The sequence below is a fragment of the Sturnira hondurensis genome, unplaced genomic scaffold (genome assembly GCF_014824575.4).
Source record: "Sturnira hondurensis isolate 20B ecotype Veracruz unplaced genomic scaffold, ASM1482457v3 Scaffold0021765, whole genome shotgun sequence".
Lineage (NCBI taxonomy): Eukaryota > Metazoa > Chordata > Mammalia > Chiroptera > Phyllostomidae > Sturnira > Sturnira hondurensis.
The window spans coordinates 1-15,923 of NW_028094396.1; the positions used below are offsets into that span (position 1 = coordinate 1).

A 15,923-nucleotide genomic window follows, 5' to 3' on the forward strand; every position below is an offset into this window, starting at 1 on the left:
AATATCAATGTATGGTTGCCTCTCATGCATCCCCTGCTGGGGACTGGCTTGCAACCCAGGCATGTGCCCTGACTGGGAATCAAACCATGATCCTTTGGTTCTCAGGCCTGTGCTCAGTCCACTGAGCTATACCAGCCAGGAACTAAATATTTTTAAATTTTATTTATTTATTTAATATATTTTATTGATTATGCTATTACAGTTGTCTCATTTTCCCCCTTCATTCCTCTCCACCCTGCACACCCTCTCCCATCCACAATCCCCCCCTTTAGTTTGTGTCAATGTGTCTTAAGTTCTTCTGCTTCTACATTTCCCACACTGCTCTTGCCCTCCCCCTGTCTGTTTTCTACCTACCATCTATGCTACTTATTCTCTGTACCTTTTCCTCTTCTTTCCCCCTCTCCCCCTCCCACTCCATGCTATCCCTCCATGTTATCTCCATTTCTGTGGTTCTGCTCCTGTTCTAGTTGTTTGCCTAGTTTGTTTTTGTTTTAGGTGCTGTTGTTAATAACTGGGGATTTGCTGTCATTTTACAATACATGTTTTTTATCTTCTTTTTCTTAGATAAGTCCATTTAACATTTCATAGAATAAGGAATTGGTGATGATGAACTCCTTGAACTTGAGCTTATCTGAGAAGCACTTTATCTGCCCTTTCATTCTAAATGAAAGCTTTTCTGCATAAAGCAATCTTAGCTGTAGGTCTTTGGATCTCATGACTTGGAATACTTCTTTCCAGCCCCTTTTTGCCTAGAAGGTCTCTATTGAGAAATCAGCTGATCTGATGGGAACTCCGTTGTAGGTGACTGTCCCCTTATCTCTTGCTGTTTCTAGGATTATCTCCTTCATTTTAATCTTGGCTAATGTAATTATGATGTGCCTTGGTGTGTTCCTCCTTGGTCCAACTTCTTTGGGACTCTCTGAGCTTCCTGGATTTCCTGGAAGTCTATTTCCTTTGCCAGATTGGGGAAGTTCTCCTTTATTATTTGTTCAAATACCTTTTCTACTTGCTCTTCCTTTTCCCCTTCTGGTACCCCTATAATTTGGGTGTTGGAACATTTAAAGATGCCCTGGAGGCTCCTAAGACTCTCCTCACTTCTTTTGAATTCTTGTTTCTTCATTCATTTCTGTTTCATTGTTTCTTTCTTCCTTCTGGTCTACTTCATTGATTTGAGTCCCAGTTTTCTTCCCAACACTGTTGGTTCCCTGTGTATTTCCTTCATTTCACTTAGCATAGCCTTCATTTTTTCATCTAATTTGTGACCAGTTTCAACCAATTCTGTGAGCATTCTGATCACCAGTGGTTTGAACTATGCATCTGAAGGGTTGGCTATTTCTTTGTCACTTAGCTGTATTATTTCTGGAGCTTTTATCTGTCCTTCCATTTTGGCCATTTTTTTTGTCTTGCCATTCCTGTTACATAGTAAGGGGCAGAACCTTCGGTGTTCACTAGGGTAGGGCAACCCAGTCACTGGATTGTGACACTGCATGTGGGGGCGGAGCCAGAGAGGAAACAATGGCACTTGCTCTGCCCTCTGTGGGACCTCAGTCCCTTCCCCCAACCCAACTGGGCCTTTCTGGTGCTGATTCCCACGTGAGTGGGCTTGTGTGCATTCTACGACCCTGTGAGTCTCTCCAACGTACTCTCTTGTGAGGCTGGAAGTCTCTCCCAACACCTCGACCCCCACAGGTGTTTTCAGTCGGTGTTTGGAGGCTTTATTTCCTGGTGCTGGGACCATGGGTTGCTAGGTGTATTTCGCTCCCCAGTTATTTGTGTGTGAATGTGGGAATGTCAGCCAGCTACATTGTGCACAGTGCCTCGCTTCACAGTTGCTGCCTCCCTGGGTTTGCCCATTGCCGTTCCCCACCCAGGGTCTGCCTGCTGCCATCTTACACACCTGGGGTACCTTGTGTGCCTGGTGTCACCGCTTTTTGTGCCCGGACCCCTCTCTGCTTGGCTGCCTGACTCCGCCCTGCCTACCGGTCTGGATGAATGTGTCTATTTCAGGTCCTTGGCTGTCTGACTTCCATACAGTTCAATTTTCTGTCAGTTTTGGTTTTCATTTTGTTTTTAAATAGTTGTTGTCCTTATTTTGGTTGTGCGAGGAGGCACAGTGTGTCTACCTATGCCTCTATCTTGGCCAGAAGTCGTACATATTTTTTATTGTACAGTCAGTATATGCTAGGGGAATAAAAAACCACCATTAATATAAGCTTGGTTCACGCATGGCCAGGAAGGGAAATCTGCGAGGAAGAAGACCCTATATGGAAGGACTTTCCAGGACAGCGGAAGGTGGGCTCAGAGAAGCACAGCTGCCAGCAGACACTTCTCAAACTCTGACAGAGAAGCTCCTAAGAAATGCCCAACTACAGAAGAATCCTGGGAGCCTGGACTTGCCTCTTATTCTTGAATTGCCTTTATTCTGGGAAGTAAGGACAGTGCTGTGTCAATCTGCTAAGAAGGAGACAGAGTTATAAATAGGATATGTGCTGAAAATAGAAAATAAGATGAAAGATGACATTTGAGGGTTTCACTGCTCTTCCCCCTTAAGCAGGGAGAGAAAGCCATCCAGTTTTGGTGAGGACAAGAAACTCAGGAGCCATGATTCCAAGAGAAGTGTCATCATTCCAAGAGAAGTGATAGGGAGTGAGGAAGTGGAAAGTATGAAAGTGCTGGAATGAGGAGAGGTGGGAATAACTGAGTGAGATGAACAGAAGGGTAGGAAGGTAAGCTGCCCCCATGGGGCAGATGAGATGAAATCAAAGAGAAAAACCCAGTGCTAGAACAAAGAGTGAAAATTTACCTGGCTGGAAATAAACATGAAATAGCAAATAGTAATCACACATGGCCAGAAGAGGGATTGGGTAGGAAAATAATTTAAAATCTTAAGCCATAAAAATGGCATTAGAGGGAAGGCTGATATGACTGTGAGATCAGTAGCATTACCATCTAGTTCCATTTATCCTTTCCCCCATAGACGGCCTGGACCCTCAGCCCTCAGAGTGAGTATCTTCAAAGGCATTTATTGAATGCGTAACGAGGTGTCCTTCTGTCAGAGACAGGCATGGGTATTCTGTGGTTGAGGGAGGCTGTAGCGGGGGAAAAGCCTGGTAGTTGAAGCTGTTTTTTAGTTCCAGTGTTGCCATCAAGTAGACACGTGTGACCTTGAACAAGTCATCTGAGTTTGAACACAGACTACCACCAGCTGCCTATCTGATCTTGATCTATTTACTTCCCTTATCTAGCATTCCTTCTCTACATCCATATAGTGATGGATATTAGGTCTGTGTCTTAACAGCTACTTCCTGATGTACAAGTCTACATGTTTAATTGAAGAATACTTGACATACAACATTACATCCTTTCCAGGTGTCCAGTTGATTCAATATGTGCAATTTTACTTTTTACTACTTGGGTGAAAGCCTTGATGGGAGAGAATAGTCACCCCTCCTAACTTAATTTGTTCTACAAGAGAAAACAGCTCTCATGGAAAACATCCAGTTTAGGCGCTACATGAATGGATAGCCTTAAGTCCAGGTCTAGCCAGAGTAGATTCCTTTTTGTATTACAGAGATTGGTGCCTTCTACCGTCCTCTGTGTTGTAGAGGTACTGCTTCTATTGAACCTGTGCTGCTTGAGCCAGGGAGCTCCAGCAGTTAGGCCATACAAGAGAGTTGTTAGCAACAACCCACCCAAGGTAAAGTGGGAAGGAGGCCTATAAGGTGACAGAAGGCATGTAACTGTAGGTATGGTTCTGCTTCATTTACCAGGAGTGACAGGTCTTTCTGAGACCCCCCCAAAAAAATTGGGGGAAGTCATAGGGATACCAAAGTAAATCAGTGTTCAGAATCGTACTATGAGATAATATTGCCCACACTTGTTCATTAGGAACAGTCGAGTGATATATATAAATAGAAACTTGCATTCCTCAGCCTTAAAAATTACATTATTCACCTTGAGGCAACAATGTGTCTTCCCAATGGTCCATGAGCATTACTAAGTTTGTCTCATTGGCCAGAGGTCCCTATAAAGTTTATCTAAGTTACTTATAGAGATTCTGTTGCTTCTGTTCTGCCCTCCTGCTCCTCTCTCCCCCACTTCGTCAGTCCCCCACCCTGAAAGAGCTAGCACGTAAAACCTTACCCCATTAGAGAGATAAATTGAATGTTATCAGACTTTATTACCTTGTCTGTTAGGGGAATTCTGAAATAGCTCAAACCTTATAAATTTCCAACAATAGGTATAAATCCAGGAACTGGGTCATTGGGTCACAACCTGGCCAGGCATAAGCCTTGACTGTTGGGGGTCCTGGTCTAGGAGACAGGAAACTCATCATTATATCAAGCATCGTAAAAACCATGCTCCATATCTCTGGGATGAATGTGGGTCTTGGTCAGAAACTGTCGTTGTTGAAAACCAAGGCCATTACCAGGAGGCAGATTGTCCTCTCTGCTATTTATGTTTTGTTAGTGACACAGTGTGGTGTTTTGGCAAATTGATTGGCTCCCATAACTTCTTAGAAGGAGGCATTTTTGTAAAGATGGGTTGGTGGCAGGGTCGGACTGAGGACTGCTCAGGATCAGAGCTTTATCTGAGTTAGGGCCTGGCTCGTCGAACTGGTGTCCTAGAGAGGCAGCCGTAGCAGCAGCATCTCCTGGGAGCCTGTCAGGAACACAGGGTCTAAGGTGCCACACCAGCCCTACTGTTACAAAATCGCATCAACAAGATTCCAGGTGATTTGTACGCACATTAAAGTTTAAGAAGCATTGGTTTAGGGTGCTCTTTTTAAAAAGAATGTAAATATCTCTTTTAGAAGGTTACCATGACCAGTTGTGACTACAGCTTCATCAGATGACTTCTCATTTATCCCTTAGCTAAAATAAGCCAGAATGGCAATTCTGTTTGCGAGGGAGGGAAAAATCACCAAATCCCCAATCTCTGACCCGTACTACAACATTAGCTCTCACCACAGGGATCTGGCACTTAGTAGGAGTCAACACATTTTTTGTCATTGTTGTTGTTATTTGGCTGAAGAACAGCTGATTCACAATACTAAGGAATACGTGGTTTTCACTATTTGCCATATGCCCAAATATTTGTAGTCAAAGTAAATGGATGCCAAAATCCTCATCCTAATCCCTGGAATTTATGAATATGCTACCTTACATGGCAAAGGAGAATTAGTCAGCTGATTTTAAGGTAGGGACGTTATCCTGGTTTATCCCGGTGGACTCAGTATACTCACAGGGATCTGAAAGTTGAAAGAGGGAGGCAGAAGAGGTCAGAATCAGAGAAGCAGAGGTGAGAACTAGACCTGCCCTTGCTGGCTGTGAAGATGGAGGAAGAGGGCCGTGAGTCAGGGAATGTGGCTGACCTCTACAGCCTGGAAATGGGTTCTCCCATGGAGCCCCCAGGAAGAAATGCAGCCTGCTGACCCTTTTATTTTTGCCGAGTGTGACCTCTGTTGGACTTCTTGCTTATAGATCTTTATGACAATAAGCTTTATGTTGTTTTAAGCTACTGACTTTGTGGTACATTGTTATGGAAGCAATACAAAACCAATACATCATACCAGCAAATAGTTCATTCATTTTGAGTATGAAAAACAAACAAAACATATCTATTTATCTCTATTTAAAAATTTTTATATCCTTTACACATGTTCCAGTTAGCCCCATTTTTAGTTCATGGAATATCATCATCTATCCATGGAAGAACCCTCTCTCTCTCTTTTTAAAGTCCTCACCGAGAACATCTTTTAATTGATTTTAGGGAAAGAGGAAGGGAGAGAAAGAAGGGAGAGAGAAGCATCGATGTGAGAGAGAAACATCAGTTTCCTCATGTATGTACCTCAACCAGGGATCAAACCAACAACCCAGATATGTGCCTTGAGTAGAAATCGAACCCGCCATCTTTTGGTCTACAGAATGATGCTCCAACCAATTGAACCACTTGGCCAGGGCAGAACCTTCTCTCTTTTTAAGAAATTTAAAAATTTTTTTTCTCTTCACTTTCCTCCTTCATTCCACCACTTCTAATTCATCCACTGTCCGCCTCCCATAGGAATCCACTGTAATACTTTGTAGTCATTTTAATCCATCCGATGGATGCTTATTTAAATAGATGGGCACCCTCACAAAAACATACATGGCTGTTTTATGTGGGTGTGTGATACATAAATAGAATCATGCTATAAATCTCATTCTGTTTTTACTTTTCTCTCTCAACTGTTTTTGAGATCAAGTCAGGTTGCTTATATAAAAATGTAGTTCATTATCCTGTTGTATGTATACCGCATGTTTTGCTTGTATATTCCTTAGAGATGGACACTTAGGTCACCCTCAGCGGTGTGGCAGTGAACTTCCTTATGTACATCTCCTTGTGTTCCCTAGAAGAATTTCCCAGGTGTATACCCAGAGGTCAACTTGCTGGATTTTAAGGCACTCAGTTGTCCTTCAGAATGGCTGCACCCATAGTGAATGAGGGTCTTATTTTCCCACTTCCTTTCCAACATTTGGTAATAGCATGTGACCCAAAAATCGCATATAGTTGTTGGCAACAACTAGCTTTGAAAGGAAATGTAGATGATTTACTAGAAATCATGCTTTGAATGCAGAATGGGCAGAGATAAATTAGAAGATAATTCTTGGAGAAAGAGAGTCTTACAAGAAGTGACAGATGGGCTGGGAAGGTGAAAGCCTTCTAGGTGGGGTGTGTGCAGGGTTCACAGGGCTCAGACTGATCACCACTGGAATGGTCCTCGTGGACAGGGGAGATGTCTTTCTTCTGACCATAGCTGTCTGGCACTTGGTCCAGTCTGTTTCCAGCCTCCCACTCACCCTCCCACCCAAAGAAAGAAGTCTTTTCTGAACCTCTCTGGGAATGTGAGGGGCTCTCAGCTTCCAACTCCCCCTCTTCTTTAAGTCTCTTTGTTACTTTGTAAATTTATAAAATTGACAAGTTTTGACTGAGGCATCCCCTGAGAAATCACCCCTGTGATCGATACATAGAACACGTCCATCATCCCCCAAAGTTTCCTTGTACATGTTTGCAGTCCATCTTTCCCTTTGCTCCTAGCCCCACGGAAAGACCAATCTGCTTTCTGTGGCTGAAGGGATATTTGCTCTTTTCCGAATTCTGCATAATAAAATTTTATAAGGTATCCTTGTTTTGTGTCTGGCTTTTTTTCTCTCAGAATCATTATTTTGAGATTCATTCATCTTACTGGCATATCAACAATTTATTCTTTTTTGTTACTGAATAGTATTCCACTGTATGACTATATCACATTTTGTTTATCTACTTGTTGAGAGACATTTGAGTTCTTTTCGGTTTGGGGCTATTCTGACTGAAGCTGAATATGAATGTTCATGAACAAACTTTAGTGTTCGTTTTCATTTTCTCAGGTAAATAGGAGTTCGATGACTACGCCAAATGACAGGTGTATGTTTAGTATATTTAAAAACTGACACACTCATTTTCCAAGTGGCTGTACCACTTTACATTTCCAATGGCATTGTAGGAGAGTTTCAGTTGGTTCACATCCTTGCCAACAGATGACATAGTCAGTGTTTTAAATTTTTTTGCTATTCTGATGGGTGTACAATGGCATTTCTGTGGGTTGTTTTTTTTTTTAGATGGCGGCATTTAATTTCATTTGAATGTAAGTCACTTTTTGCCAGCCAAGAATCAAACTAAGGCAATCTAGTCCCCTGCAGATCCAGGTGAGTTCTTGAGATCTTCAGCAGATGACACCATAATGAAAGGTGCTGACAGTGGGGTTGTAAACTCTAGATAACAACCACTTATCTGTATTTTTCCTTAGAAAACAACCAAAGGTCTAGTCCTTAAAGACATTGTCTATAGAACATCCTTATCTATAGAGGATAGAACTAGCCAAATTACTGTACGTGGTGCCCAATCTATTGGTGAGCTAGACCAGAGCTGGCCAAGGAGTGGGGGAACAGAGAAAGTGTTTACATTTTGAAAACTTGCTCTAGGGTTTAAAAAAATTCCTGATTGCTCATAGTGTTACAGATGCATCCACACTAATATTTGGTTTGTCCAAGGTTTTCCACTAGAACATGAAGTTAGAGCATAGGGGATAAGTTATTTTTAAATAGAAGTTTTCAAAATAAATTACTTAGTAATAAGAAATTTTGTATATCACATTTTTCCATTTGCCACAAGAACAAACTGACAATAAAGACTGTTTAAAAGAAATGCTCAACTCCAAACAGGGTGATGGTAGTCACACTTTTTACTACAGAATGACCTTGCATTTTTCCATACAATTAACCTGGTAATTTCCATGATAAAGGTTCACCTGGGAAAGCTTAGCTCTTTGTCAGGGCCAGGAGATGAAAAACAGAGTGTGCTTTAATTACCTAATTATAAGCTCAGTTAATGCCTTTAGACTGGACCCATAAAACCTGGTCACTGTTTTGTTAAACATCTGCAAACTGCAGGATTCCTTAGCCCTTAGCTGTAGTTTCTGCTCAGTATCTTAAAGCCGAGCTCAGTCCCATCTGACTGCTCCTCAGGGCTGAGGTGGGTGCTGGTCGTCAAAGCCTGGAATGTCATCGCAGCAGTAACCCAGGCAGCCTTTGGACGCGTGGCAGGCGATGCCAAGGTGGGAGAATCCCGGCGGGAACACTAGGATGCCACTGAGCAGGACAGGAGCGCCGGTCTGCGCCCCTGCCCCCACCCGTTCGCTGCCCCCCTGGCTGATGCAGCCCACCAGCAGGAGGGAGCCTATGACACTGAGACAGGTGCCAATCAAAAACAGCACTGTAGCAAGCCAAATGGCCTTATGTGGGATCTTAGGAGGACGTTCCTTAAATTGAAGGTCAGTGTAACCATCACCTGTGCTAGACAGCCCTGAGTATTTCGCTTTACCACTGGGGATTCCAGGAGCCAGGTTGGTATGAGATGGCATTGTAATACGCTGACACAGCAACAGCTGGCCCAAGGCGTCAAGTCGCTGAGCGCCTGGACGACAGCTCGGATGGAAACAGAGACGCTCATGATACCCTCACCTAAGTGCCACCTGCCCCACCCCGCCCAGACCAGCTCAGCCTCATTATGGTGTTAATTAGCATACTTACGAATGCTCAAAATCAACTAATGTGCTTATTAGCCATTCATATATCGTCTTTGGTGAAATGTTGGTTCAAATTTTTTGTGCATTTAAAATTACATTGTTTGTATTTTTATTATTGAGCTGTAAGAATTCTTTATATTGTCTGGCTATAAGTCGTTTAACAGATAGGTATATTGCAAATACTTCCCCCCATTCTGTGGCATAGCATCATTTTTTAAAGTGTCTTTTCAAAAAGCAACATTAAAAAAATTTTGACTAGGTCCAATTCATTAACTTTATTTTATTTATTTTTTATTGTATTTTTTCATTACTACTTAGTCCCCTTACACGCCCCTATGCCTGCAATCACCCCACTGTTTTACATGTCCATGCCCATCAGTCCTTTTTCATTTTCACTCAATCCCTCTGCCCTGTAACCTCACCCCCCGCACTTTGCTTTTGGCCTGCTCCCTGTCTATTCATAGAGCCTGTCTCTGTTATGCTTGTTAGTTCACAACATTGACTAGATTCCACATATAAATGAAAACATGTGGTATCTGTCTTTCTCTGACTGGCTTAGTTCACTTAACATAATGTTCTCCAGATCCATCCATGCTGTCACAAAGGGCAAAATTTTCTTCTTTTTTAGGATCCAGTAGTATTCCATTGTGTAAAATTCCCATAGTTGTTTTATCCACTCACCTGCTGATGGACACTTGGGCTGCTTCCCATACCTTGGTGGTTGTAAATAACACTGTGATGAACATAGGGGTGCTCATGTTCTTTCAAATCAGTGTTTTGGGATCCTTCAGATGTATTCCCAGAGTGGGATCGCTGATCACAGCAGTTTCACTTTAATTTTTTTGAAGTATCTCTAACTGCTTTCCACAGGGGCTGCACCAATCTGTGTTCCCACCAACAGTGCAAAAGGGTTCCCCTTTCTCCACATTCTCACCAGCACTTGTTGTTTGTTGATTTATTGATGATAACCATTCTGACAAGTGTGAGATGATATTTCGTTGTAGTTTCAATTTGCATTTTTCTGATGATTAGTGACATTGAGCATCTTTTCATATGTCTAGTGGCCATCTGTATGTCCTCTTTGGAGAAGGGTCTATTCAGGTCCTTTGACCATTTTTTAATTGTGTTGTTTGGTTTTTTTGTCTTGAGTTTTATAAGCTACATAAAAATTTTGGATATTAACCCCTGGTCAGGTGTGTCCGCAGATATGTTCTCCCATTCTGTGGGTTGTCTTTTTATTTTTATGTTTTTCTTTGCTGTGCAAAACCTTTTTACTCTGATGTAGTGCAATTTGTTTATTTTTTTTTCTTTTGTTTCCTTTGCCTGGGGAGATATGTCCAATAAAATATTGCTATGAGCAATTTCTGAGATTTTGCTGCCTATTTTCCTTCTGTAATTTTTATGGTTCCAGGTCTAACATTTGTCTTTACTCCATTTTGAATTTATTCTTGTGTATAGTGAAAGAAGGTAGTCTCATTTCATTTTCCTCACCTATCTGTCCAATTTTTCCAATACCATTAATTGAACACACTATTGTTAGCATAATGTACATGCTTGCTTCCTCTGTCAAATATTAATTGACTATAGCCCTGGCTGGCGTAGCTCAGTGGATTGAGCGCGGGCCTGTGAACCAGACGACCGCAGTTCAATTCCCAGTCAGGGCACATGCCTGGGTTGCAGGCTGGTTCCTTGCAGGCTAACTACCGGCAGGGGATGCACAAAAGGCAACCATACATTGATGTTTCTCTCCCTCTCTCCTTCCCCTCTAAAGATAAATAAATAAATAAAATCTTTAAAAAAATATTAATTGACTATAAAGGTGTGGGTTTACTTCTGGGTTTTCTATTCTGTTCCAATGATCTATGTGTCTATTTTTATGCCAGTACCATGCTGTTTTGATGACTATAGCCTTATAGTATAGTTTAATCTTAAGTAGTGATTCCTCCAACTTTGGTCTTCTTTTTCAACATTGCTATTGCTAGATGAGTCATTTTATAATTCCATAAAATTTTTTAAAGTATTTGTTCTAGTTCTATGAAATACGACATTGAAATCTTCACAGAAATTGTGTTGACTCTAAAGATTGCTTTGGGTAGTGCGGACATTTTAATGATGTTAATATTTTCTACCCATAAACATGGTATGTGCTTCCACTTATTTATATCTCCTTCAGTTTATTTCTTCAGTGTCTTATAAAGAGAGAAAACCCAATAAATAAAATTGAAAATGAAAGAGGAGAAATAACAACTGACACCTAAGAAATATAGAGGATTGTAAAAAATATATTATCAACAATTAAATGCCAAGCAATTGGACAACCTGGGTGAAATAAACAAATTCTCAGAAGTACAAAATCTTCCAAAACTTAATCTGGAAGAACCAGAAAGTCTGAATAGACAGCTTACACCTAGTGAAATTGAAGCAGTAATCAAAAAACTCACAACAAACAAAAGCCCTTGACCAGATGGCTTCACAAGTGAATTTTATGAAACATTCTGGGAAGAACTAATACCTCTCCTTCTCAAATTATTTCAAAAAATATCAAGAGGAAGGAAGGCTCCCAAGCTTATTCTATAAGGACAGCATTATGCTACTTCCAAAGCCAGATAAAGACACTACAAAGAAAGACGATTATAGGTCAGTATCCCTGATGGACATAGAAGCTAAAATCCTTAACAAAATATCAGCAAACTGAATACAGCAATACATCAAAAATAGCATACGCCATGATCAAGTGGGATTTATCCTGGGAATGCAAGGTGGTTACAGCTTTGCAGATCAATAAATGTAATATACCATGTAAACAAAATGAAGAATGAAAACCTATGATCATGCCAATAGATGCAGAAAAAGCATCTGATAAGATTGAGCACCCATTTATGACAAAAAAAACTTTCAGCAAAGTGGAAATAGAGGGAACATACCTAAATATAATAAAGGCCATATATGACAAACCCACTGCCAACATCATATCCAATGAGCAAAAACTACAAGTGTTCCCTTTAAGGTTGGCAACAAGACAGTGATGTCCTCTTTCACCTTTCTTATTCAACATAGTACTGGTAGTACTAGCCACAATAATCAGACAAGAAAAATTAAAAGGCATCCAAATGGGAAAGGAAGAAGTAAAACTTATATTTTTATTTGCAGATGACATGACACTGTAAATAGAAAACCCCAAAGATTCTACCAAGAAAGTATCAGAACTGATAAATGAATTCAGCAGAGCAGCAGGATACAAAGTTAATATCCAGAAATCAGTTGCATTTTTATATGATACTAGTGAACTAACAGAAAGGGAAAATAATTAGATGATCCCATTTAGAGTTGCTTCAAAAAAGAAAATAAAATACCTAGGAATAAAACTAACCTAAAATGTAAAAGGCCAATTTATTAATTTTTAAAATCATTTTTTGATGCTAAGGGAATCTTTGCCTAACTCAAGGTTACAGATTTTTTTCTGTGTTTTTCTTCTAGAAATTGTGTGGTTTAACATTTTATACCACTTTTGCATAATCTTAGTTTACTCCTTTGTTCTGAGATTCTTGAGTCTACTGTCTTTTCTGTAAGAGTCAGAAGTATCTCTCTTTTAAAAATAGTTTATTTTTCAATTATAGTTCACATATAATATTAGATTAGTTTCCAGTGGACAACACAGTAATTAGATATTTTTGATTTCCCTGGTATGTCTAGTACCCACAGGGAAATATAGTCAATGTTATTGTAACAACAGAAGTATCTCTTTCTATTTATCATGGGACTAAACCTTAAGACCTAGCTGGAGTTCTTTGATGACATTACCAACCATTTGGGCTCACAGCCACACAAACATATAGAAGAAAATTTAGAAATGTTCCTGAGTGTTTATTCTTACTTAGGTACTGTCGTGTAGAGTGTGACTAGTTTTCCCATCTGGAGCCTAAATGAGATTCATATCCCTCTGGAGAAGAGTAGGTATGGGTACCAGGAGCTGATCTGGCTAAAGGAAGTGGGAAAGTGTTTTTGCTCAGGCACCTGGGGGGAAAAGAAGAATCAGGAGAGGGTGAGGTGTCTATACTGGGTATTTATGATGAGCCAAATTCTAGCCACTGAAACAAAAAGTGAGGAATGTGATTTCACAACTGATTCCGTAAGGCAGAGGAACACAAACAGAGGTGCCACTTTGGCAGCTGAGAGAAAGTGCCCTAGAAAAGTCATCTTTCCCACTTCACATGGGCTCAGCACAGCTTGAACCAGGGAAGACTCTGGGCCTACAAAGCTTCTTTGGCACTGTGGGAGTTTGTAGCTCTGGAAGCTCTAAGAACCACCAGCCTTGGTACATAGGTCATTGTGGTTGGAAAACAAAAGAAAAAAGAAGTGGGGACCAAGGTGAAAGACACGAGGGAAGTGTTTCAGTGCATGAGAAATGCCCTTTTCAAAAATGCGGGAGTGGAGGGTTAGTGCCAGTAACAAGATGGAAATGCGACCTGCATAACTTTTGGTACAGCTACAATGGAAATGACTGGTAAGTGCTAAGTACAGTTACTGATTACTTACAGCCCTTAGGAAGGCCGATGGAGGAAAGGGCAGACGTGGCTTGTTTTCTGACTGTTGCAGCCATGGAAAAGTTGAGGGCTCTAAATTGCAGGGAGTTATCTGAAATGCCTTCCTTATGAGGGTCATGCATATAGGGTCTGACTCACCGATTACATAGCCTTAGTGTTGCTCCGTACATGTGGGATTCACTGAGGGTTAACTGGTATCAAGGTTTGATGATATGTAAAAAGATATTCTGCTCTCAGAGTATTATCTCACAAATTATTTAGAAACCGCAAAGGGAAAAATATTTTATAATCCAGATATCTGCAAGTTACCACTTTGACCAGATGAACAAACTTAGCATCGCTTCTAGTGAGACAACCTGGTGTTATAAACCTGCAGGGATCCATTGTGTAATACACAGCATTGCCTGTGAGCTATTCTTCCATCATTGAATTTAATCAAGCTTTTAGGCCAGTACCATCCAACAGAAATATAATGTGAGCCACATGTAATTTTAAATTTTCTAGGAGCTACTAAAAGCGCAGGCAACAGAAGAAAATAATAGCTGAATTGGACTATATTTAAATTAAAATTTCTGTGCACCAAAGGACACAATGAACAACAAAAATTACTAGATTAAAAATGGGCAAAGGATTTGAATGGACATATCACCAAGAAGATATTTGAATGGTCAATAAGTGCATGGAAAGATGCTCAACATCACTAACCATTAGGGGAATGCAAATCAAAACCACAATGAGACTACACCCATTAGAATAGCTACTAGCAAGAAAACAGAAAATAACAAGTGCTAGTGAGGATGCAAAGAAATTAGAACGACTGCTAATAAAAATGCAAAACTGGTACAGCTTCTGTGGAAAACAGTATGGCCACTCCACAAAGTATTAAACATAGAATTCCCATATGATCCAGCAATCCCACTTCTGGGTATACACCCAAAAGAATCAAAAGCAGGAGTGTGAACAGATATTTGTATAACTATTCAAGGTAACACATTTATACTGTGGTGTACATATTCATCGTGTAGATTCTGAGAATTTTTCTACTAAAAATGGCTCCTGGTGACTAAGGGGGCTCAAATTAAAAACAAACACAAAAAACACCCTAGCAGCCATTTCTACACAGGGGCCTCCCATGCAAACTGCCCATCAGGAAGAAGCCTGCACTGAACTACTTGCTTCTGCACTGAACTGCCTGCCTTCACTGTTTCTGCCAGCTGAGTCAGCCCTTATGAAGTAGTTCCTCTAATCCTACTTCAACCAATGGGACTGAAACTTCTCCTCATCCAATTGGAGCTGCAGAGCTCTATCCCCATCAGCTTCTTCACCAACCAATCAGAGCAGCTCCTTTCTGATCAATCAGGACAATTCCTTTTGGACCAAACCGTGAGAATTTGGAGTTCTCATTTGCATGAGGATGGACCAATCAGGGACTAAAGATGGGGATTTCCGTCTATATAAGCCAACTCCTGCCCTCGTTGGGTGGCTCAATTGATTGGAGCGTTGTCCCATGCAGCAAAAGTTGCAGGTTCAATCCCTGGTCAGGGCACATAACCTCAGTTGTGGGCACATAACCATGGTCTAGGCATGTACAAGAGGCAACCAATTGATGTTTCTCTCTAGAATTGATATTCATGCTGCCTCTGTATTTCTTCCTCTCTCTAAAACTCAATAAGCATGTCCTCTGGTGAGGATTAAAAAAAGTCAGCTTCCCTCTGACTCTGGGAGTGCACTTTACCTTTCCATGGAAGACTGTTTTCCCAGCTGGAACTAAAAACACTGAAGATGTTGGCCAGAGCAGAGCAGAGCAGAGCAGATGAGCAAGGAGCAGAGCACGACTGTCTATCTGGAGAGGGGCCTGGCCCCAGGGCCATGCTGGCCTCACAGCCATGCTGACCTTACTGGCCTTACTGGCCATACTGGCCTTGCTGTCTCACACTTGCACTGTTGTGCACTGAATGAAGTTTTTTTCTTCACTGCACCCCAAGTTGGGGATTCCTGTTGGTGTTGAACTGGCACCAATAACCATCGGTTACATTAGCAACCTTACTCACAGTAGGCAACAGATGAATGGAGGAATGGCTCAACAAAATGTGGCACATGCATGTAACAGAATACTATTCAGCCCTAAAAGGGAGGAAGCTCTGACTTATTCTACAAAATTGGTGAATCTTGAAGACATTATGCTACGTGAAATAAACCAGACATCAAAGGACAAATACTGTATGATTCCACTTCTACGAAGCCCCTAGCATAGTCCAGTTCATAGAGACAATTCA

The 15,923-nt window shown here is 41.0% G+C and overlaps 1 protein-coding gene across 1 annotated transcript; it reads right to left on the minus strand.

The window, feature by feature from the left end:
• Positions 1-8,539: 8,539 nt before the first annotated feature.
• LOC118978300 (transmembrane protein 230-like) lies at positions 8,540-8,938 on the minus strand. Its single transcript, XM_037033673.1, has one exon. It carries the CDS (start codon positions 8,936-8,938, stop codon positions 8,540-8,542), a length of 399 nt encoding a protein of 132 aa, XP_036889568.1.
• Positions 8,939-15,923: the final 6,985 nt, after the last annotated feature.

What these genes read in the sequence shown, in the direction of transcription:
- LOC118978300 (XM_037033673.1), bottom strand. Translation starts at nt 8,938, where the DNA reads ATGCCATCTCATACCAACCTGGCTCCTGGAATCCCCAGTGGTAAAGCG.